At 54.6% G+C, this 24,317-nt stretch overlaps 1 protein-coding gene and 1 long non-coding RNA gene across 4 annotated transcripts in view; one reads left to right on the top strand and one right to left on the bottom strand.

Annotated features, from left to right (window-relative positions):
• Window positions 1-24,317, bottom strand: part of LOC132653719 (uncharacterized) — a 108,690-nt gene that overhangs the window by 66,019 nt on the left and 18,354 nt on the right. The window lies entirely within an intron of this gene.
• The window catches only part of Ttc28 (tetratricopeptide repeat domain 28), a 418,557-nt gene that overhangs the window by 384,996 nt on the left and 9,244 nt on the right, over window positions 1-24,317 (top strand). For all 3 annotated transcript variants that reach the window (XM_060382619.1, XM_060382618.1, XM_060382620.1), the window contains 7 exons: window positions 6,935-7,075; window positions 12,498-12,642; window positions 18,901-19,080; window positions 19,539-20,259; window positions 21,231-21,355; window positions 23,008-23,239; window positions 23,715-23,791. In XM_060382619.1, the coding sequence (XP_060238602.1) occupies window positions 6,935-7,075; window positions 12,498-12,642; window positions 18,901-19,080; window positions 19,539-20,259; window positions 21,231-21,355; window positions 23,008-23,239; window positions 23,715-23,791 (1,621 nt within the window). The remainder of the gene's footprint in view (window positions 1-6,934; window positions 7,076-12,497; window positions 12,643-18,900; window positions 19,081-19,538; window positions 20,260-21,230; window positions 21,356-23,007; window positions 23,240-23,714; window positions 23,792-24,317) is intronic.

The following is a 24,317-nucleotide window of genomic DNA, read 5'->3' as shown; positions in this document are numbered from 1 at the left end:
TGTGGGTGGTAGGGGTAATCATGACTGTGAAGGCCAGGCATTTACACTTATTGTTATTATTTTCTTTATTATTGTTATTTAAATGGCAGTATTAGAAAGCAGGGGATGTTTCCCACCAGCTAATAACCATTTAAGTTGCATTTGGGGGCTTTCATGACTTGACAACAGCTTCTCAAAATCTTGGGCTGTTAAACCCCCTACTGGGTTAATGTGGCAGAAAAAGACAAGAAGGGCACCAGCCGGCAGCTTTTGTGCCGTGCTGCCTCTCCAGCATCTGGAGGAGGAAGGGGGAGCAGGTCCTTTCAGAAAATCCAATTAGAGGGAGAGAGGGGAGCAGCCTTCCCAACCCCAGGCAGACTCTCTGGATTGTCCTGACTGTTCAGGAAGTAGGCAGTGTAGACAGGAAACTGCCCCTACTGAAAGCTCAGTGGAGACAGAAGGTCTCCGTCCGGGATGCAGGGGTGTGGCAGCTTTTCCTGATCCCTCCCAGTGAGGAGCACAGTCCGCACTGTCTCCAGAATGGGCATCCTACCAACTATTCCAAGGAACACACATGAATGGCCAATGAATGGCTCTAGAGGCTGTCGGAGCTTCTCCGGAGACTGTTCTCCCCCCCCCCCCCCCCATTCTGTGGGATGTCGCCGTTAGTGTCCTCACCTTGGTTGAGCCTGAATGGAATTCAAACACGTGTTAAGGCTTGTTTCCTAAGTGATTCCAAGCCAGTCAGTCAGCAAAAAGAGGCCAATACCAGTTTACCAAGGAACTATTTAGAATTAATTTCTTTATGATCAGTGTTTGATTTATACACCTATTTTGTATACCTTTGCACCCAAAGTCACAGGGGAAAAAAAATCTCTTGGGCACAAGGGGAAAACGCGGTCTCAAGGGCAGGGGCCAGGGCTCAAAGAGTTAAAGGTACTTGCTGCACAAACCTTATGGCCTATTCAACACCCAGACCCCAAGTGAAGCCTGAAGGAGAAAACCTGACTCCACAGTTGTCCTGTGAGCACCACGAGCACTGCAGCCGGTGCTCCCTCCCACACACAGGCATGCGCACGCGCTCTCCCTCCCTCCCTCCCTCCCTCCCTCCCTCCCTCCCTCCCTCAGATAAATACATTAGTGCTTTACAAAGGAATCTCAAATGGAACAACTGTACAAAGCCCTGCACTGATGACTACGGCCTGGAAACCAGGCTCTACACCAGCTTCAGGTGGTGGGGACTGGACAGCTGGGTCTCCTCTGCTTCCTCCCCACCCTGACCCTTGTCATCCCTGTTCCCTTGAGGCCACTCAGGAGGAAGGGCCTACCTTCACCCCAGATCCCACCACTTGGTGTGCTTGTGGCTCATTTGGCTGGTTTCACTTTGCCCCTGTCCAGGACACTCTGGTCCTCTCTGTCCTCTGTGGCCTGGGCCCTTCAGTTCCCCCAGAGACCAGGAGCCTATCTTTATATATTCACCACAGCAAAGCATCCCCCACACAGCAATAATGGTGGCTGCCCAGGGCCCACGGGCCCCTGTGTGCAGTGGGAAAGGGCAGTTCTGTCTGCTGGTCAGAACAGAAGGCAAGGTGTCTTTCTTTCTACTGTGCCTAGGGCCTGTAGGGTTTTGGGGACCAATAGGAAAACTGTCTAGGCTACACACTTCCATCAAGTCACTTATGAGGCCATGTTGGACGTCTCTTCTCAGTAAGCTGTAGTCTTGTATGCCAGGTCTTCCTCGCTCAGCTTTCTGAGGCTGGGCCTGCCTGCTCCTCTACTTCCCATTCACCACCTCCAAGGGCAGGAGGACAGGACCACTCTTGCTTGGCCAAGTGGCTTCCAGGACTCTGGTTTTGTGGCCCTTTGGAGGTTCCATACAGTTGCTGAGCCTGGTAGAGGCACCTCCGCTCCCTTGTGTATGCTCTCTAAATCTGCCTTTGGTGCCTGCAGAACGATTCCCTCTGGCCTTGTAAGATGGCTGTGCGGGACAGACTAAGCAGAGCCACACTGGTTCTCCAGGAAGTGCTCTGCCATCGCTGATCCCAGCCACTGCAGCACGACTGGGGCCCCTCTTTGGCCTAGCCTCTGGTAGGCAGAGGTGGGTGGACTCAGAGGCCTCTGTGGGGTCAAGCTCCAGGCTACCCCTCCTACTTTCCAAAAGGGTGAGGCAGTGACAAGCTGCCCCATTCATCAGAAGCAGTGTCTTTGCTCCCGCCTCTCTGGCCACTGGCTCCCCTAAAGGGGACCAGAAAGCCAGGGCAGTACTCAAAGCCTTTTCCTGCATTCACCTACAGGGGAAGAGGCCCAGTGCCATGCCTTGTTGGCATTCCATTTTCTGTGTACATGGCACGTGCACAGTGTATCCATGGCACACACACGCATGCATGCGTGTACACACACACACACACACACACACACACACACACACACGCTGCTCACTCTAGTATGAGCTGTGGCTTTACGCAAGATACAAGTGCTTGCTTGCTCTGTGGGAGTGGGGGAGGGCCTCTGTTTCTTCCCTTGCCCACATCTGCAGTCAGTCCTCAATGATTACCACAGGAAAGTGTAGGAGATTAAGTGTCTGCGCTGTTTTCTTCTGACTCTGCGCATTTTCACCAAGGGATGCGTGCACTGCTGGAACAGATAAAAACTCCAAAAAGGACTGATAATGACAGCACAGGAGCGACTGTCATGTGCGCGGTGAGCCGTCTGTCACTGACGCTCACATGCGCTCCTGTACGGCTCACAATAGTCCCGGAGTGGCGCGGCAGATGTGCGCGGGAGTGTGTGTGCATCTGATTCCTGCACAGCCCTTGCGGGAGCAACCGGAGTGGGAAAGAACGCCGTCCCCTCGGGGCACTTCCGGCCTGCCGAGTGCGGTGCCCACACTGCCCATCCCCTGCCATTAGCCTGGTTCACATGCAAGGAAGAGGGTGTGCTGGGAAGTATCCAGAAGGGTGGGATTCCACCCCCACGACCCAGGCTTCCGCCCTTCTCATTCCAACAGCATTCGCAGGAGGGATTGCACTGGGCTCTATCCATGTCACACATCAACTCAGAGGATGCAAAAATCATCCTCTGAGTGCCATTGCCAACACGCCCCTGCAAAGACTTAAAGACAAGACCAAGAAAGGAGGCTTCAGCTCGGCTACAGCCTTCTGTGTCCCTGACGGCTGGCTGGCAGTGGGGCTGACAGGAAGCAGCGATCTGTCTGATCACTGTATTTTCTGAAAACAGAGAAGCCAGGACAGTGCTGAGCTCCCCTGCAGCACCTCAGGGCAGGCTAGACCCATCCACGTCATGGACACAAAGCTCCAGGGTCCCAGGGATTTTCTTTAAAAAGCATTTTGGAGGCTAACTTGTATTCTTTTATCAGTTTAACTGTCAAAGCACAAGTCAGAATATGGGAGGGGGGAGGGGAATGGAGGGAGAGATGTGTGCTGGGGGAGGGGGAAGGGAGGAAGGGAAAGAGGGCAGCAGAATACAAATGAGAACACACAAAGTCTCCTGGCAGGTAAACAGAATCATTTACTTTCAAACAACCAGGTTTCTGGTGTCACCGAGAGATAAAGTAACTGGGCTTTGGCCTTCCAAGGATACAGAGAGCAGCCATTTCTAGACTGACATGAAGCAGAAGCCTTTTCCCAGGAGATTTGGGGAGGGGCAGTACACTAGTAACTGTAGTCCTGAAGAGGATCAGGCTGTGGACACAGGGTTTGAACCAGCAGGTGTAACATCAGGGGCCGCGCCCACTGTCAGTTACTGCTTAAGGTCTGGAGTGTGAAGTCTGCTGAGGCGAGCAGCCTGTGCGGGAGTCACTGCATCTGTTTCTGTGTACACTCTCGCACTCTCTCTCTCTCTCTCTCTCTGATCTCAATGGTATCACAGCCACCGGGTGTGGTATTGCCAGTTTGGTGCACCAAAGCCACACAGGTCTCTGGGAACACCCCCCCGCCCACCAGTCCTCTCCAAAGCTTAAGCAGAAGAGGAACTTTGTAGTAAGGTTAAGGGACAGGACTCAGTGGACTGTAGCTCAGTCTTGCAATGTGAGAGGAAAGCAGGAACCCCGGGGTATGGGGGCCGGGCCATCCATCACTGCTCAACGGCTTCCTTTGGTTATTGCAGCTCACAGCTCCACAGTGGGGAGATGGCTGCCTTCTGTGGCTCTTTGTTTACACATAGTCCATAGCCAGCCTCAGGAAGCCATGACTAGGTGTCCCTGAGTGTGGGTGCTAAAAGGAACATCTTTATGATGAGCCATCCTCTACACCAACCCTTCTCTCCAGTGTGTTGTTTTGCCCACGCTGTGGGATGTCTCTACCAAAGTGCCCATCTTAAAGGTCTGCAGAAGGGCCGGGCTGTTGCCCAGACCACCCCTGAAGCCCAGCTTCTTCCATTTCTCACTCTTCTGGGTGGCTTCTGGAGACATGGATTCTCAGCTGTTGGCGGGACTGTGAGCATCCCAGGAAATGTGCAAGGCTCTTGATCCCGAGGACAGGCAGGGGTGGCAGAGGCACTAAACTTCTGCAGTGATAGCAGAGGAACTCAGTGGGAAGATCTGTGCTCTGAAGGAACCATCCTTCCATGATCATGGGGCTCCAGATGGAGAAGCCCACCTCTTCACCCTGAACACAGGAGCTGAAGACCAGCTTTTTGCTGTCATCTCCAGCTCAAGATGCAGCTCATTGGTACAAGAGAATCTTTGAGGCAGGGAATCAAAATGAGTGATCAAGGGCTGCTGTGACATAAACACTGGCATGCCTGTGCAGAGCTCCTGCCCAGTTGATGGTCATCTTACAGGGATCAGGGACCATGTTTGCAAGTAGAAATCCTGTCTGGAGCCTCTTGCCATTCCCTGTCTGTCCCCAGAGAAGGATGAGCCCTGGCACAGCTCCATGGCACTGATTCTCAGCTGTCTCTTGGGGAGTCACCACAGTGAGCACCTTGGAGCCTGCCCCTGGCCAGCATGACTTATCTTCACCAGAGTAGTAGGCTAGGCCGTGGCAGGGCTGGAGCAGGTCCAGGCTGGACAGGTGGCACCTTGGGAGCTGCTGTTGCCTCTGCATTGCTCTCTCCTCTCCTTTTCTAGCCTTCACCAGGGTGCCAGCTCATGTTATGACCTTTGCACTCTGTCCTCCATTGCTCGGTAATCTAAGCATCAACCTTTGCTAAACCCACAGACAGGGAGGGGGCTGGAGCAAGAACAGGTCCCTCACCATCCCTCGGTGGCCCAGGAATAGAGAAGGCCAGGGTAGGAAATTCAAGCCAGATTCCTTAGGCATAGAGGGCCACAAAGGGAAAAGAGTGTGGTGGTCAAGGCCATCAGAGTGGGGTCAGAGCTTGATAGACAGATAAGAAGCACTGCAGGGAAAAGAGAGGCTGGCCTTGGTGCCCAAAGATACAGCTGACCAGGCTTCCTCCTTTCCACTGCTCCTGCCAGCTCCTGGCCTCACTAACTTCCCTATGGAGCTGGATCTCGTTCTGCCTGAAACACCAGCTCTTCTTGGTAGTTCTGCCTTCCATTACAGTCATCAGGAGAGTGGACAAGACCAGGCCCAGGCTGTGCTGAAGGCCTTCTGCACAGCACCCGTGGCAGCTTCCTGCGTACCTGCTGGGTATTCTCCCTTCTCACTCGCACCATCACTGTCCCTGCAGAGCGTTCACGATAGAACACAGTTGTAGACTGTGCCACTGTGTTGTAGTTACCATATTTGTGCAGAGGTTTCCATGACTGTCAGCGCTGTTTCTGAGCTTCTGCACGGCAGAGGCTGTCTGCATTCAGTCAGACCAGCCCCAGCTAAAGGTCTGGTACACACTTGTTGCTCAGTGGGAGAAAACTTTTTACATAGGGTTTTAGCAGGTCAATACAAGCCTTGAACTTGTAATTTTTCCTGCCTTAGCCTCCCAGGAGCTGAGATTATAGGCATATACTGACTGCCACATATGGTTCAGGACTGGCCTAATGAAGGAGTATTCCTTCTGTAACTTTTCTTAATCTCAGTCAGTAATTTGGGTAGTCCGAACACTCGGAGAGGCAGAGGCAGGTGGATCACTATGAATATGAAGCCAGCCTGGTCTACAAAGCAAGTCCAGGACTGCCAGGGCTACACAGAGAAACCCTGTCTCAAAAAACCAAAAACTGAAGGGAAAAAAATATTTCAAAAAGTGTGAATCAGAGATTGGAGCACAGGGGATTGGCTAGGAAGAAGCTCTGAAGAATAGAAATCACTCTGGAGACTCAGCCCTCACCCGTGAGCCCCTAGGTTCAATCTGGACACTTCCAGATGTGAATGTGACCTGGGCCTGACGCTGACTCAAGGCTTTGTGTAGGAGGCCATTGGTGGAGGAGGGTGGCTATGGTGATGTGTGGGTACCACCGTGGCCATCTTTGTCCCCCTGCAGTGTGCAGCACGTACATTAAGCAAGCCTCTAGTCATTCTAGTCATAAAAGGCTCTGTTGGGCATTTCTTCTTGTTTAGAATGTGTCATGATATGGCCATTAAAACCTGGCACAGGGGAGGTATGAATTCAAAACTAGTCACATACTCATGCCTCACTTGGGAAGGGACCCGAGAAGCCTGTACCGTCCATCAAAAGCACCCATGAGTCTGTCTCCCCGTCTGGAAATGTCCTTCTGGGCTCCTCTGTAGATTAGCACCATGCCTGCCTGGTGCAGCGTAGGTGACCAGCAAATGTTTCTGGAGTAGACTAGGACTACACCTGTGCTGGGGGCCGCCCACTGTCACACAGCCTGGGAGGAAGGGTGCCTGCTCCTCCAGGCACGTGCCAAGTGCCAGGACACATGCCCTTGCTCCGTCTGCACAGTTCATGGCTGCCTAGAGGCTACAGGCACAAGCAAGCCATGATGCAGAAGACGTGGGGAGCCCTTGGCATCAGGGGGCCCACTCCATAGAAGTCTGTTCTTCTTGTGATGGCTCTCTGTATCTTCCCACAGGGCCTGTGCCAGCAGTGAGACAGAAAGTGAAGCTGGAGACATCATGGATCAGCAGTTGGAGGAGATGAACAAGCAGCTTAACTCGGTAACCGACCCCACGGGCTTCCTGAGGATGGTGCGGCACAATAACCTCCTGCACAGGTAGGGACTCACCCTGACTCGGGCTGCTCCCCGCAGCACGCATCCCAGTGCCCTTTTCATGGGGCATGGAGCTCTGGAAGGAAGCCTGCACTTCGCCCAGTTACCAACAGTTCAAATGGAGGTGGGGCAGGCTCTCTGCCATCCTCTTTTGATATGATGGAGCCCAAGGGTTTTCTGCTGCCATGCCAGGTCTGAGCTGACTCTCCAGCCTCTGGAAGACGCTGGGCAACCCTCTCCTCTGCTGGCTCCTCACAAGCTTGCACCTCAGGAGGCTGAATAGAGCCAGTAAGCTAGCAGAGTAAGAGGGAGTGATGGCCCAGAAATGATCTGGTCCTCATCTAGGCGACCTGACCCCAGTTCCCTGTCACCTGACAGATGGGTAGGTGGGTCAAGGGTGAAACTGTAATGCCTGCAAGCTGAGCCGTATTTTGTCAGAATTTATAGTGCCTGTCTAAAGGGCAGTTGGCTATCCCAAAACTTCAGGGGGACCGGTCTTGGGGGGAGGGTGGCCCTTCTTGGCAGCCGTACTATGTGGGCATTGTGTACCTTGTCTGTGGCAGCCTGGTTTCCTGACATTGTGTTATCAGGGTGATAAGAGTGTGTTTGGTTTCCCAGGGCCCAGCCGCTTTGGGAAAGAAGCCAGAAGCTGGAGGGCCAGGCTGGTCCTGCCTCCTTCCTGCCCTTATGTGTGTCACTCTGTCCTAGAAGGACACAGCCAGGTGCAAGGAGGTGTGGAATGGGGCTGGGCTTGCTATCCTCTCCACCTGAGGGGCGACGGGTATGATCTGGGCTTGCGATCAAGTACACAGAGCCCAAAACCTGCTTCAGGCCTCCCTGGGTTGTAGTTGTGTGACACTGAGTAGAGTCTCCCCAATCCTAACATGGGACAGACTCTCCTGTCCCTTCAGTGTGGACATTAAGGACACAGTCTGCAAATATCAAAGTAGCTGGCTTTCTTGCCAGGCAGGAGCAAGGCTGAGTGTGGCTCTTAAGAGAACACGGGGACAACTTTGGAAAGGTTGGAAGTGGTGTGCAGTGCTCCCGTGTGCAGGTGCAAACCATTGTGGAGTGCAGCTCCTCTTTTTCTTCCCACCACACCTCTCAGGAGAGAGCCACCAGGCAGATCCCGGGGCCCCAGCACTCCTACCTTCAGGAGCTGCTGTGCCCATGGGGCTGGGGTCCTGAGAAGGCACGGACTGAAATATGTCTACAGCCATCAATTTTGGAAAGAGGGTTTATGTCCTGAGTAGTTCTGAGACAGGTGCTAGGGACTCGATACTATGTGTTAGTTTGCAGATTCGTTTAGACAAGATGGTGCTCCCCAAAAGCAGGTGCTCCCTGGTGACCCAGTGGGGAGCAGTAAGCACTGGAACCTTGGTTATCTGTCTCTCTGCACTAGGTCTCTTGGTAAGGTCCAGTCGGGACCAGATATCAGCCCACTTCAAGAACAGTCTAGAGTTTGCCAACCTTCCATTGCCTCTACTAATGGGGCCAGCCATGGCCCTCCTTCCCTATGGCTGTTCTCCGCAGCTGCCAGATCCAGGAACCTAGCCCACAGGTAGGGCAGTGGCCACTCAGCATCTCCAGCTTTCCCGACAGTGCTGGGATGGCAGGCCCCATATTTGCTTGGGCAAGGCAAGAAGAGGTGCGTCCTCCTGGCTCCACTCCAGAGACAATACAGGAGCAGTGAGATACGGGTGGAAAATTAAGAAAAAGCAGCTGTCAGAAGCCACTTACAACAAAAAAGACCCATCAGGTAGTGACAAGTTTATCCAGAACAACAGGAGAGCCACAGACTACCTCTGAGTCCCTACCACGCTGGCTATTTTTAAGGCATAATTTAATAAGAGATATTTCCTTCACTACTTTTTAATTCACATTCTTGTCCAAAATTTACTAATCCCTCAAGACTGTATAGAAGATTGGGAGATGAGAACAGGCTGAGGAGGTAGGCATCAGGAGCCCCTCAAGCTTTCTCTCTAAATGCCAGGCCTGAGCACTGGGGCGACAGCACCCAGCCTCAGCGGAGGGCGGTGGGTGCCAGAAAGGCCCTGGAAGCCCAGCTCCTGCTCTCGCACGCCATGCCTAGTGACGCCAGTCCCAGGCAGATGTGCTAGTGCGGTGGCTCGCAACCCCCTGGAGATCAGATGACCCAAGACCACCAGAAAACACAGATGCTTACATTATGATTCATCAGAGTAGCAAAAACGTAACTGTGGAGTAGCAGTGAGAACAATGTTATGGTCGGAGGCCACCACAACAGGAGAAACTGTACTAAAGAGTTCTGGCGTTAGGAAGGTTGAGAGCCAGGGTGCTGGTAGGCCCGCAGGGCCTTCTGGTCCCCATGGTGACTGCCCCCATCCCATGCCTCAGCACTCACTGTTCACGGGAAGTGGTGAAATGATGTAATCCTGGAAGGGGGCCTTGCAGGGTAGCTGGTACTCAGTAGATATCACCCTGGATCTCCCAACAGATTTGTGGCAAGATGGGGTTCATCTCCTACCCCCACCCTGAGGCAAGTAGGTTACCAGACCTCCACTCAAGCACCTTACTCTCTCCCAGGATGCTAAGTGGAGTCAGAAGGTAACTGTGTGGCCCAGCCATGTTTTCCACTTACTGCACTGTCTGTCCCCTCTGTGTGACCCAGAGGATTTCCCCAGCCTGTCATTACTGCCTCGAGACGTCTGCCTGGCACTGGGACACAGCCAAATCGGGCTTTCCCAGGAAGGTCGTCACACAGGCACACAGGCACCCTAGCAAATTCCCTGGTGCTTTCTATACACAAGTCACTGCCTGTTCTCTTGCGTTTTCTCTGTGCGTCTGTGTCTTCCCTCATCCCCTGGGCCACACATCTCTAGAGCCTGGATCTGGTCTAAGATTTCTTTCTCTGCCCCAAGATGCTGATTACCTTGCTACTGTTAAATAGGTCTGACTCACTTAATTGATGGATGGGGAAAGAGATGAAATAGAGGAGGAAGGGGATAGAAAGGTTCTTTCGTCAGGCACTGCCCCAGCAAAGAAAAGGCATCCATGATGCTCAGCTCATACCACCAAGTACCAGCACCTCGTAGCATTCCCCTGACCTCTGCTGACCCTTCCCATAGCTGTGAAGGGCACTATTCGAGGGAAACTTGGAAGGCTTGCCTTGACTTCTCTGACTGGCCGTGGAGGACAGCCCTTCTGGCTTGCTCTCGGGCAACAGTGGAGTAGCTGTCACAACTAGCAGGTTTACAATACAAGGGAGGCCGCCCCAGCTGCCTGGAAGAGGCAGCCTGGACCCTTGTAGCTTGACAGTGAATAGCCAGCCAGACAGTGATGTGGCCTGCCAGATGCAGTCTGTGGCCCAGCACCCCAGCGTCCCAACCTACACTCACCATCCTCAGCGCACCAGCTTCTCCTACAGCTCCAGCGAGCACTCAGCTGTTTGTGCTCAGCCTCCCCCCCCCCCCGGCACAAAGCAGGAGCCTTCTGGGGCCCATGGACAGCTTCCCCCAACATAGCTCTGAGGGGTTTTTGTGAACCCACAGGGAACAACACCCCACGGGCCTGTTGGGGGGGGGATGCAGGACCCCTGGAAAAGGGCCGACCATGTTGCCGTCATGCATAGGTGAGAAGGCTGCTGCACAGGCCTGTAGTCTCCCTGCTCCATGCCCAAGCACAGTTGAGCTTGATGGGCCCCTGAGCAGTGTCAGGAGGAAAAGCCCATCGAGCTTTAGGCACAGAGAATAGACAGAGGGACAGAGGTCAGGTCCATTGCCACTCTGGGCTTCTGCGGAAGGTGGTGGGCTCTGAGGAATAGAAGTGTGGGCCAGGTGGACCAGGGAGTCACAGGGAGCCCCAGCAAGCAGCCTGTGGCCCCTCCCCATTGTTCTGCAGCAGTGTGTGTGAACAATACTCTGTGGGTTGCGTCTTCCCCGTTTTCCTCCTCCTGCCATATCGCAGACTGCTGTGCTGTGCACTCCTCCCGAAGTAGATTAATAGGCATCATCTGAGAAGCTAGCTAATAAAGACCCAACAGCCTGAGAAAGCCCTCTGCCTGGGGCTGAGCTGTCACTCAGCCCAAGTGGAGCTGGCAGGAATGGACGACAAGACGGTGATCCAGCGCCACCTGCTGGAGAGCTGTGACAGAGCATGTCTGGGGCTGTGGCATACAAAGCGTGGTCCCTGCCCTGCCTATGAAACTCTATGCCTCACTGGCCCATAGGACCTGCAAACATGAGAGAAGGGGGCAGGACCCCTGAGAGCTCCCTGGGGGACCCCACCTGCTCCTGGGCCACTGGGAAGTGGGAAGGTATATGTCCTGCCTCGGCCCTGGGCCAGGCTCCCTTGTGCAGCAGAGGGTGAATCATCTTTTCCGAGAACAATCTGCGCGTTTCCTTAAGGGTAGGGCTGCTCTTCAGTGTGTTCCTGAATATGGAATGTCACTCCAGGGTCATCTGCATGTCACTGGCTGACAGCTAAGCTGTAGCACACCCTGTCACTCGTAATTGCGTTTTCTGAGTGAGTAGAGGGGAGTGGCTATCCAGGCCTCTCCTGCAGGAGCTGGGGCTGTGCTGCTGTGTCCCCGGGAATGGGTGAAGTGGGACAGTGGAAACCTGGGGGAGAAATGCATGGGAGCCGCAGCCAGGGAGGCACACATGGGCCCTTTGTCTTTTCTGCAGGTTCCCCTTCCAGCTGGCCCTGGAGGAAAGCCCTTCTGGCGACAGTTGAAGAGCTGTCACAGCTAGCAGGCTGCACTTGCTACTGCCTGCTGCTTTGTCTAGCGGCTGGCACAGTCACTGCCAGTGCAAGTCCTGCAACACACAGTGGCAAACGTACACTAGTGATGCTCAGCAGCCCCACTCAGAGTGCTGCCAGCTAGCCATGCTGAGGTCGCGAGTCAGCTTGACGGGCAGACTCTGCCACCCCTACCCATTTGCCTGTATGTTTCATGCTCTTTGGGGCCCAGAGTCCGTGACCATGCCAACCAGGCAGCCAGTGCCCAAACACATTTTCTGAACGAATCAGTCAGCAATTGTCCTTGCCGTCCTTTAAGAGTGTGACTCATGTGGCCCTGGGGGTTGAAGGCTACCCCCAATATCTGCACAGGATGCTTCCTCTACAAGCACTTTCCAATCAGCAGCCCTCAGGGTACCCATCTGAAACGGAGGGGCCATGCAGATCCTTGCCTTAGAATGCGAGTGCGGCCACACTGACTCTCCCTAGTCCTTGTACTTGGTTGCTCAGTGCAGGAGCAGCACTCTGGGGTGTTTATGTAGTGGACACTGCACATGCAGACTCAGTGTGCAGAACTCAGTGTTGGGTGACAATAGCCTTCAAAGGACAAGCGTAAGCTGGAGTTGGTAGGCGTGCCGTGAGGACGTGCAGTCAGCCAGAACGATGGAGGGTGAGCCTGATTCCGACCCTGTTCCTGTCTCCCCAGGAGCTGCCAGAGCATGACAAGCTTGTTCAGTGGTACGGTGTCGCCCAGCAAGGATGGGACCTCCTCTCTCCCCAGGAGGCAGAACTCACTGGCCAAGCCCCCACTCCGTGCCCTGTATGATCTGCTCATCGCACCCATGGAAGGGGTAAGTGCCTCCCGGGGCCCGAGGCCCCTTGGTATCAGAACACATCATTGACTGGTCAGTGTCCATGCATGTCCCCCTAGAGCACTCGATGGCTACACATTCTTGGCTGTTTACAGTCAAGGTCCTGAGCACCAAGTTCGCAGGTCTGAGTTTATGCTTGGCTCTGCTGAGCACAGGCTGAATGTATTTCGCCTCCGTGTCCTCATGTGCTCCTTACCTGGTCTACTGACCGTGAGGCTCAGGGTGGTTCCTGTGTCAGTGCCAGGAGTGAATGCCTGTCATCCCTACCTAATCCTAGGTGTTTATCCTAATGACCCATGCCAGCCCCTTGCTCTTCCCCTGGGTCCCAAACACAGAACCAGTGTCTAGAGCTAAAGACACCAACCACAGACCCCTTCCTCTCTGACTGGCCTATCCAAGCCACCGTGAGCTTAATTCAGATGCTCCTCTTAGATGGTGCAGGGACCTTGGTGGATCTGAAAGTTGAGGGGGGCTGTGGCAGCCAGGACCATCGCAGCCAGTGCATCTGTCTACAGAGGCAGGAGCACCCCTCAGCAGCTCTCTATGCATGGGCAGCGTGTATCCTGAGTGAGCGGTTTGCTCTCTCCATGGGGATTGCCCCATCCCCAGAATGGGCCCCTCCCTGGCCTTCCAGCAGTGTTTCAGCTGGCTTAACAGTTGTGGGGTGACTGCTCTGCTTGCTGGCCCCCTGTGGTCTCTGTCCTTGCCTGATAAGTGACCCTGGCCACACCTCCCTTCCTCGTGTCTTTTCCTTGTGGGACATGAGCCCATCTGCAGGACTCATCTGGGTGCCACAGGGATAAAGGGGAAAGTTCACAAAGCAGCAGGGCTGCAGGCAGGGACTGTCACTTGGCCAGGAAAACTGCATCCAGGCCCCTCCTCAAGGTCACTCAGGCTTCCCCGACTGCAACCTTCTGGAAAGGCCCAGGCCCTCTTTCCCTCCATGCTATGCAGTCCTCCTTACCGTTACCCTCTCCACACTGCCCTGAAAGGCTCTGGCTCACAGTGCCCTGCTGATTTGAGGAAGACTTGTGTTTCTCTCCCTCCTCCCCATGCCACCAGCAGTCCTCTGTACTCCCTGTGGTGTTCCCCACTCCCCATTCTTCACCTGCTTGAGCCTCCTCCATTCTTTGCTTCTAGCTGCTTGAATTTCTGCTTCATCAATGCTGAGTGGTGGTAGGTGAGCAGGAGGAAGATAGTGCAAAAAGGAAAGCTACTGTGACCCCTGCTCAGCTCAGCAAGGCCTCCATCCCGAAGCCCTGTGCCCTGTTCTCTGCCCTTCACACAACATGCTATCTCAGGACTTGGCTCTTGCCTACTTCTCATTCTCTTGCTTCTGACTCAATCCACATTCCCCAGTCAAGGCTAGGACCATCCCTCAGCTTCATGTCCTCAACAGCTGGTGTGAGGCCTAGTGCATATGGGCACCTGATAGTTTATAGGGCTGTTCTCAAAGGCACATTTGATCTGCTACAGCACAGAAAGCCGAGGACCCTAGGGAGAAAATATGTACTAGATTTTATGGTCGCCTGTGGCAAACTGGGGGCTTTCCAAGAGCTTCAAGCCAGATAGCCTTGCAGGCCAGGTTTCCTATGTACATGCCTGCCGACTAACAGCTGGACCACAGCTCAGGCAGCCCCCTCTCTGGCAGCACCTGTAGAGGTACTGCTCACCCTAAGAAACCAGCACTTGAGCTGCCCACTATGGAATTAGCAGAAGAAGCTGAGGGAAAAGCTCCCAGCTCCCACCAGGGAGGGAAGCCCCACCCTCATGGCTCCCAGAGTCTGGAGTCAGCAGGGTGTACCTCAGACAGCCCCCCCCAGACTCTCTTCTGTGACCCCCAGAGTAAGTGCTAAGCCATGTCTGCACAGCCTCATATTCCTGCAAAGGTGCCAAAAAGGGTGGTCTCAGCTTTAAACAGCTATCAGATTGCCGACTCCCAGATACCTGCCAGCGCTGTGTCCACGGTGAGTGAGGGACCAACGCCTGTGTCCACAGGCTGTGGCTTCATGTCATGATTCAAAACATGACTCCCTGAAATCTAAAAAGATTCCTTTGTAAGTCAGGGGTTTAATACAGTGGATGAGCTCAGCTGGTGTAGGGCCCTGACGTAAACCCTGAGAGCTGAGTGACCGCTGCTAACCAGAGATGTCCTTACCTGAGGCCTATCCTGCAGCCCCAGCACTCAGGATTCTGACACAGGACCCTGTAAGCCATGGCAAGACTCAAAGTTTATTTTAAAGACAGAAGAATCTACTGTGTTTTAAGTAAGGAAAGCATCTCTGAGAACCTGGGATTCCTTTTTGTGCCCAGTTACAGCTACTCATTTAGCACATACTTAGACACACCAGCCACACGCTGCCCTGAATCTGGATACAACCTAGCCGCTGGGATGACCCATCAATTCCAGGAGCCCTCTGCCCTCTCCCTTCCAGCAGGAGGCCCAGAAGGACCCTATGTCCTCCTTTAAACAAGCCACACCTCTCCAGAGACCACCAGAGGGCGACATGACACTGCCAGCCTTCTTGGGAGTCACACTGGCTTCCAGTACCAGCTTGTCCCCTCCACATTTTCACAGAAACCACAGATAAGGACTGGAGCCTGGCAACAGGAGTCATGGATGCAAGCCTATCCGCTGGCCTCTTCATGTGGAGCATGTGATTATTTGAACAACTGCCTTCATTTAGCTGTGCTCCTGTTGCTAGGGGAGTAGGTCCAGTAGTATGGAAGGCAGAACAGAATATTCTACTGTGGGGGACACCAGCCTTTGATTGAATGTATTTCCTGGCAAGTGTACTGGCCTATGCTGTCAGGGTGGGCATCTGTGTCACCGTGTTCCATCCAGGAGCCATCAGCAAATGCTCAATCAGATCCCATTTGATGTCACCAAGGAGCAACAGAAAAAGTTTGGTGTCAAAGGCTGGCAGGAGGTAGAGGTCGGGTACCCCAGCATGTTCAATCAAAGGTGTTAAAGAAAGCAACCACCTGTGGTGTGGAGGGGATAGGGGAGCAACTCATCTGTGAAGCCCATGTGACCAGACCACCTGTAACCAGTGGTGTTTTCAGGGCTGCCTTGGTGTCTGGCCTCACCCAAAGCATAGTGCTGTGGCCATTGAGGCAGGCTTGAAGCAGGACATTCTCCAGGTTGGCAGTCACTCAGTGGAGGCCCAGACTTGAGGACCTTTTGGATCCTCAGACTTCAGGCTTGCTCTAGTTATGGCTGGTCACTGTCTTTGTATCCCTTTGCTTCAACTCCACCGGACATAAAATTTTAAAATGGATGCTCCAAAGAGGTCATTTACATGATTAAGCTACACAGCTGTCTGCAAAGGCAAGAGGGAAAAGGCACAATGAAAAAGTGACATGTGGCTAGGAGTCAGGCATGGCACGAGCCACTGGCTGTTTGAACACGTGTGAGTCCCTATAGATAACCCGCATGCTCACACATTACCACACATGCTGTGGCCCATGCTACTGCAGTTCCCTTTGCTTCCCTTTTCCTATGATGAAGGGATGCTAGCATTAGCCTGTGCAGGCAGAAATAGGTGCAGGCAATGGGAACACAATGACCATGCCAGGCACAGCCGCCAAACCCATCTTTCTGTTTCTCCTTAGCCTTGGTCTTCACTCCACAAACGGTCTCCCTTCCTGATTCACCTACAGTCAGGTCAGGAGGTAAAGATGTACCACAGGCTAACAGGAAGGTAGCGGGAAAGGGATAGCCAGGAGCGAGACGAACCATCAGTATGAGGGAGCATCGCAGACTCTCTAGAGCTATGGGCGCATGGCCAAGAAAAGACAAACCTAGAAAGGTTGTGCCCAGCCCACACAGCCTGATGTCTGCTGCTAGGCCACCTTGGAGGACAGGCAGGCCAGCAGTGACCAGCATGGAGAGGTCTGCAAGGTTGATGGTAAGGTGGCTAAGGAGTGGCCTGGCCACAGTACATGTCCTCATTGTCTGATTCTATCCTGAAGGATGGCCAACCTCCTCAGTGACCTCTACCCTGCACCACAGTGGTACAGGCCACTTCAAGGGCTGCCTCCATCCTTCCTCTGCAAAGGCAGCCCCCGTCCTGCTGGGCCACTGTGCGGCTCTTGCAGGTGGCACCTTCCTCTCCCACCCCCGCTCAGCCAACAGCAAGGCTTGGCAGCACTACCTAGACCCACAAAAGGCTGCACCACGGGAGCAGAGAGATTCTAGGACCTAAGCCTCCTTGTCTTGTTCTGAAAACATCAGGGGTCAGAAAGTCTATCCCTGGTGGGCTTGTCTGGACTCTTAAATCTGGGGGAAGGCTTGTGTTGAGGGCATTCTGTTTCTCAAAGAGAAAAGTGCAGGAGCCAGCCCTTGCACACCCAGACCCACACAGGTCCAGTGCTCCCCGCCCTACATGTGTGTGGGGTGAACCACCACCTTTCCTTCTCCTCCCTTCCACCCTGGGTGCAACCAGGCCTGAAGGTGAGGGCAGGGCAGGGTGTCCACACAGCCTTTATTCCACCTGTCCCCTTAGCTCCCCACACCTCCTTTTGGAGCTGGCACTAGTTGGTCAGCCAGCTCATCTTCTTCCCTCCTCCTCTTACACAATCAGAGTGAAGTCTCATATGGCCAGGCCTGGGCCAGACTGGGAGCTGTCCAGGGAGGCAGCAGCCTAGGAGATCCAAGCAGCAATATGAGGAAGTGAGGCTCAAGGGCATCCCCAACCCCGAGGCTCAGCCAAGATTGCTGGCTGTCCTGTGTTGGCAAGCCTTTCCCCCATTCTTCTGAGTGCACTGTTGGGTCTGTCTCCTGGTGGGCACTGCTTTTCTGCACACAGGCTGTAAGCTCATGGGCAGGCCTGTGTACAGTGGGCACAGGATGGGCCCCGGCCTCAGTGAGCATGAGGCCTAGAAGCCCACAGCCCTACAGACACCCCCCCCCCCAAGCACACACAACCCCTTGGGCAGCTCTGGGGTAGCCGTGACCGTACTCCCTGGTCACACAGCAGCTTTTTAGCTCTTCTTGGAAAATGGCTTTTAGAGCAAACAAGAAACACCGTGATTTAATCTTATACTTAGTTTAGCCAGAATGTAACAGGATGCAAGCCCTGGGGGTGGTAGAGCCTGAACCAGGCCCTTGTCACTTCGGGTTAGCAAGCGTTTCAGCCACCCTCAGCCAGGTGCCCCTGGCAGCAGGCAGCTGGGTCAGATGAGCACGTTCGCTTCCTGAGGGTACAGCCTGTCAACCTCACCAAGTCAGACTGGACCCAGGAGCCAGGCCCATGTCTGCAGACGACCTCCTGCCTGCAGTCCCGATGCTACAGCCACTTCAGTCCATCTCTGTTCACCAGCAGCCGCACTTAGCTCACTCACTGGCTCCCTCTCCCCTCTCCCCTACTTCCTCTGTAAATACAGAGTCTTGCCCTGTAGTGCAGGCTCACGCTGCATTCATGACAATCCTCCTTCTGGAATACTGGGAATATGGGTGTGCATCACCACACCTGGGTGCTCGGTCATCTTCACAGCTGGCTTTCCTCTAGAGTCACTCTCACTGGTCATCAGGGCCCTGTTGGAAAGGCCACCTCTGGGGAAAAGTGAGCAGGTCCCTACATGCTGCGGCTTGCACACAGACCTCCCCAGGCCCTCGTGCTAAATTCTGTCAGGAGAGATGCTGCTTCTCTGACACCTTCTCATCCCCGGAGGACATAAATGGAGACGGCACCTCCCAAGTCAGGCCCCGGGGGAAGCTGTATTGAAACCCAAACATCACAAAGGTCCCCGGACCTCAGATACCCTGACCTCAAATCTTCCCTCCTGGCTGCGAGTGTTTAGCCTTGTGCTCAGAAAATAGGAGACTTACCAGGCTCATGGAGTCCTTGCTGCCAAGGAGGGTCGCTGCATGTACCTGAGTCCTGGTGCCAGCATGCCCTTCCTACTCTGTTCTTGGGGGTACCTCTGGGGCAGGTCCCTCTGCACTCGTCCTCAGCCTCCAGAGGAAAACGCCTGGATCCACTGGCAGTTGCTCTTTCTTTGGGTGGTGACTCTTGTCTCCCACCTCAGATCACCCTCAGACCTTGACAGACTGTTCCCTAAACTCCTATCTCCCAGTGAGACGCAAAGCAGCCCCACGCTCTGAGGCACACAACCACCTGTTAACACGTCTACAGGGTAGCTTGTGCAGTGTCCACAGACTGCCCTGAGCTGACCAGGGTGACCTTGGAGCATGGGCCGCCCAGCCTGATTGGCCCTGTGCTTTCTCTGCAGGGCCTGATGCACTCAAGTGGCCCTGTGGGGCGGCACCGGCAGCTGGTCCTGGTCCTGGAGGGAGAACTCTACCTTGTCCCCTTTGCTCTCCTGAAGGGCAGCGCCTCCAATGAGTACCTGTATGAGCGCTTTTCCCTCATGGCTGTACCATCTGTCCGCTCACTCGGTCCGCACTCCAAGGTAACATACTACCTGGCTCTCGGGTCCCCCGTGAAGAAAGAGTGGGCTTAGCAAGCAAGACCCAGACCCAGGGCACACTTTTTTTTATATGGGGTAGTTTCTGCCTCAGTGGTTTTGGAGATCTTAATTTTTAGTTTGTTGAATAATAATCTTCTCAAGAGGCAGAATAATTCAGAGGGAAAGAACTTCTGAAATCGCCAGGTGATTGACTCCAGGTCCCAGATGGGAAGTGAGCTGATATTCCTGACATTGCCTGGCTCACACAGAACACTAGGCGTTGGGTGATACCAGCTTCCATAAGCCTCTACTCTGCTGGCACCAGGAAACTGACATTCACCACCTTGTCCTGGTGACTGAGGGGGCAGGCTGCACTGGGTCACAAAGATGCTGAAACTTAGGGTGAATTGTTACCAGGGACCCCAGATGCCCTGCTGACAGCACTGTCTCCTTCCTTGTAGTGTCACCTGAAGAAGACCCCACCCACATATTCCAGCTCCACCGCCATGGCAGCTGTCATAGGCAACCCTAAGCTCCCATCGGCAGTGATGGACAGGTGGCTGTGGGGGCCAATGCCTTCAGCAGAGGAGGAGGCATACATGGTATCAGAGCTTCTGGGCTGCCAGCCCCTTGTGGGCAGCATGGCCACCAAGGAGAGGGTCATGAGCGCCCTGACCCAGGCTGAGTGTGTCCACTTTGCTACCCATGTCTCTTGGAAACTGTCAGCCTTAGTCCTCACCCCCAACACAGAGGGCAACCCCGCTAGCAGCAAGAGCTCCTTCGGCCACCCCTACACGATCCCCGAGTCACTGCGGGTGCAGGATGATGCAAGCGATGTAGAAAGCATCTCAGACTGCCCGCCACTGCGGGAGCTGCTCCTCACTGCTGCTGACCTCCTGGACCTGCGGCTTTCGGTGAAGCTGGTGGTGCTCAGCTCCTCTCAGGAGGCCAACAGCCGGGTCACAGCAGATGGCTTGGTGGCGCTGACACGGGCCTTCCTCGCTGCTGGTGCACAGTGTGTGCTCGTGGCTCTGTGGCCAGTACCAGTAGCAGCTTCCAAGATGTTCATTCACGCCTTCTACTCATCCCTGCTGAACGGTCTAAAGGCCAGCGCCTCCCTGGGTGAGGCCATGAAGGCAGTGCAAAGCAGCAAGGCCTTCTCACACCCCTCCAACTGGGCAGGTAGGGAGCTGAAGCCTGTCAGTGGGCCCTGGGTGGTCCCCCCAGTCTCATTCTGCAGCTGTGGAAGGGCAGGAAGCGGGCTCTGGGTGCCAAGGCCCTCGTACTCAGCCCCTGAGGGCTCAGCCATCACCCTCCAGACTAGTGAGCAGTTCACCTTCAGAATGGATGCCCAGCTCTCAGCGTCAGCACACAGTGGTGTCTGTCATGGGGCACCTAACTTAAAACCCTGTGTTGGGGGTGGGGAAGAGCCTTGATGTGGCCACTAGAAGACACAGGATTGTGTACCATGTAGAAGTCACCTGCCCCTCTGCAGTTCCGTATCCCTGGCAGCCATGATGGCTCCTTCAGGGTAGCCCTGGCCTTCCACCTGGTCAGCACAAGGATTCACCATGGCTGTACCATGCAATGCTGTTGCTCTGGCAAAGCATGTGCGCTGGTGTCAGACCACACCTGTCCTGTCCAGGCCCTGCAGCATCAATGTAAGAAGCCAGACCCTCTGCCTGGCCCTCCGTTCCCACTGGGTTCCCTGCCCTGTGTGCCAGCTTCCTGGGGATAGTTTACTTGTTTGAAAGTGGCGTTCACTGGTTTTTCTAGGCAGGAAAAGGAGCTAAGGGAAGGAGATGGCTGTGCTCCTGTTGCTTAGCTGGTCTGGTCTTTCCTGCTAGCTCGGGCTGTTCCTTCTGAACTGGAGGAACAAGGTGTCTTTACCCTCTGGTTGCTGGTTGCTGGTTCCTATCCCGAGTTCTATCCTGCAAGGCCTCTGACAAGGAAGCTTCAGGGTTCCCGGGCCAGTGGCTGCTCTGGAGGCACCTTCCTGCGGCTCACAGCCAGCCAAGCAGGATGGTTGCTCAAGAGGCCAGAGACTGAGAACACACCCACCAGTGCCCGGCTCTCTTGCTAAGCTGATGGGAGGAAATGGCTAGGGCAGCAGTACTGTCCCCTTAGGTGCCATACCTCTGTGCTGTCCTCAGGTTTCACACTTATCGGGACTGATGTCAAGCTGAATAACCCCTCGTCACTCATTGGCCAGGCACTCACCGAGATCCTGCAGCACCCGGAGCGGGCACGAGACGCCCTACGAGTGCTGCTACACCTGGTAAGGGCTGATGGGACCCTCGGCGGAACCTGGGCAAGGTGACAGTGAGAGCCAGCTGGGCTAGCACGAGATGAGGGGCCAGCACAAGGCAAGGTGGCCAGATTCAGATGCTCAGTTTCCTGCCTGGAGGAGGGAAAGGAGAGGACACTTCAAGGTCTCTGGATGGGTAGTGGGAATGAGCCCCGGGCGGGCAGTAAGACCCCAGCAGCTGACAGACCTTATTTCACCAGCAGAGTCTTTCCCTGAACTTAGGAAAGGGCTGATTGGGCTCTTGGGGACAGCCCCAGTGTCTGTGAGGCCTGAAGGTGCTTGCACCCTTAGAAGTTATCAGTTAAGACAGCCACTTAGAAGGCGCAGCTAGAAGGATCAGGGGGTAAAGGCTGACCTGTACTCCGAAAGACTGTCTCACCCCCAAAGGAAAACAGTGACACAAAATGTGTCCCATCTTTTCCCTTTGCTGAAAACACGGAGAGCAGTTTCCAGTCATTCCCAACCCAACCATGGCCCAGGCCCAACTGTATGTCAAATGGACACACAATTACCTGGGGTCACCTCACAAGCCTAAAGCAGACACTATAGCTCCAGAGGACCTGCTGCAGAAGTGGGTAGGCAGTGGTAGGCTAGGGTCCAGGTGGGCAGGCCTCCTTGGCTGTGTGAAGATCTCATCCCATGGGGAAGACCCACGCAGGGCCCCTCAGACCCCACACTGGGTCTGGGGCTCTCTGTGCACACCACTCTTCAACTCGGGTCTGTATGGAGGCTCTGAACCTTAGGCCGCCCACATGCCCTGTACCTAGGGGAGCCTAGCCCTGCTGTGAGCAGCCCCAAGGATGCTGAGCCATTAGCTTTCTGTGTTACCCTGGGCCCCACCTCCTGGGCCCGCTCCTCCTGTGCCACTGCAGGCTGCTTTTAGGCAGCAGTCAGCCCTTTCCCCACACTCCTCTGTCCAGCCAGGCTTCTCAGGCCCTTAGGAGGCCTCCTGCAGGTTTATTTACTGCTTTCCGCCATGGTAACCACCAGAGACACACATCAAGCTTTCCTGCTACACTTTTTTGTAACAGTAGGAGGCAACGCGCCTCCCAGGCCCTCTGTTCAGGGACAACCACTCCTGACCATTGTAAGTGGACACTTCTCTCCCTTAGACATATCTGTGCTGTGACATGCCGAACAGTCTGCAAGCCTCTGTGGGGACATGTGTGCCTCAGGGCCTGCGACATCTCAGAACAGAGCCAGGTGTCCACTGGGAGAGGCCTGATGGGCCAGCCAGGGAGCAGACATGCCCATGCCGTGCTGTTGACACACAGTTCCTGGGGAAATCCCAGAGCTCAACAGAAAATGAGGACCTGGCAGGCACTGGCAGGGTGGAGAGGGTGAGCTATGACTGATCAGGTGCAGGGCTGGGCAGGTTCTGACCTGAGGCTGTTTTCTGCAGAGCCCTCCTTTTGCCCAAGCCCTGCAGCTCTGATGACCAGATCCTGACCACCATACCCCCTGCCCCATGCCTAAGGCCTAGTGATGTCTCTGCATCATGTCCTTAGGTCTGGCCAATGGCCGTTCTAGGTGGCATCAGTTAGCACTATACTGGCTTTCTCCAAGCCCTAGGAGGAGGAAGAGGGCTAACTTGGGTCTTTAACTGTCTCGTTCCCCATCAGGTGGAGAAGTCCCTGCAGCGGATCCAGAATGGGCAGCGCAATGCCATGTACACATCTCAGCAGAGTGTAGAGAACAAAGTGGGTGGCATTCCCGGATGGCAGGCTCTTCTCACTGCTGTGGGCTTCCGGCTGGACCCTGCTGCCAGTGGCTTGCCAGCAGCCGTCTTCTTCCCGACCTCAGATCCAGGCGAGAGGCTGCAGCAGTGCAGTAGCACCCTCCAGGCCCTGCTGGGTAAGCCGCCATGGCACTGGGTCATAGGGATGCTGACCTTCTAGCTACAAGCGTTCTCAGATGTGACAGAGTCCCAGACTCCACTGCCACTGATGCGTGGCCGATACTCACCTTACCCAGCCTTCCTGTCTATGATAGTATAGTGGCCCCACCTGGGCTTGGTCCCTTCCTGGGGGATGTGAGGTGGTCCTGGACAAATAATAGCCACAGCATATCCTGTCATCAGCAGCTATGCTTCTGGCAAAACCACAGACCAATTAGGGTGACCCAGGAGCACCACCACCAGGGAATAGGCTATCATGGAAACATAACTATGGAAGAGTAAAGTGTAGGGTCAGGGTCCCTCTTCTCTGGAGGCCACATGGTCCTGTCCCAGGCCAGTCAGGGACATGTCTCTGGCCTGGCCAACCTGTAGCAAATTACCTTCAGTGCTGAGCATCTGGAAGGTGACATCTGCTTCTCTCTCCTGGCTCAGGTCTGCCCAACCCAGCCCTTCAAGCACTGTGCAAGCTCATCACAGCTTCAGAGACAGGAGAGCAGCTTATCAGCCGGGTAAGTACCTCCAGGTGCTCAGAGCAGGCTGGGCCAGGCTGGAGGGAAAGACAGTGGACGGACCCAGACAGGCCTCGCAGGAATGTGGGAATGTAGCCTCCCTACCTTTGTGAACAGAAAGGGCTAGGGAAACATCTCTGAAAAGACAGGGTCTACTGACAGGTTCTTAGGGCTCCCAGCCTTGCCTCTGGTCCAGGTGTCTCCTGAACCCTCCATTCACTGTCTTCTCACACTGGGTACCTCACCCAGCTTTCCCAACTAACTGACCAGTATCTCAGCCCAAGGACAGCTTTGAGGGTCTGTGGGTGGAATCCAGGGGTTAGAATTTTGATTCTGAGCTCCGAGCAACCCCATTCCAATAGGGTCCTTTGGCTTCTCTATCTCCCTGACTTTCCTTCTGGCCACTGAGAATCCAAGGATGCATAGTAATTTCCTGGTCATTCTGAAGGCTGAAGGCTATAGCTTGGTCAGTAGTGTGTGTTGCTGAGGTCTATCAGCTAGTCTCGGCCATGTGCTTGAATGGGTA

This window comes from Meriones unguiculatus, chromosome 4, assembly GCF_030254825.1.
Source record: "Meriones unguiculatus strain TT.TT164.6M chromosome 4, Bangor_MerUng_6.1, whole genome shotgun sequence".
Lineage (NCBI taxonomy): Eukaryota > Metazoa > Chordata > Mammalia > Rodentia > Muridae > Meriones > Meriones unguiculatus.
The sequence above is the reverse complement of the archived record's forward strand: the minus strand, read 5'-3'. Positions and strand labels throughout refer to the sequence as shown.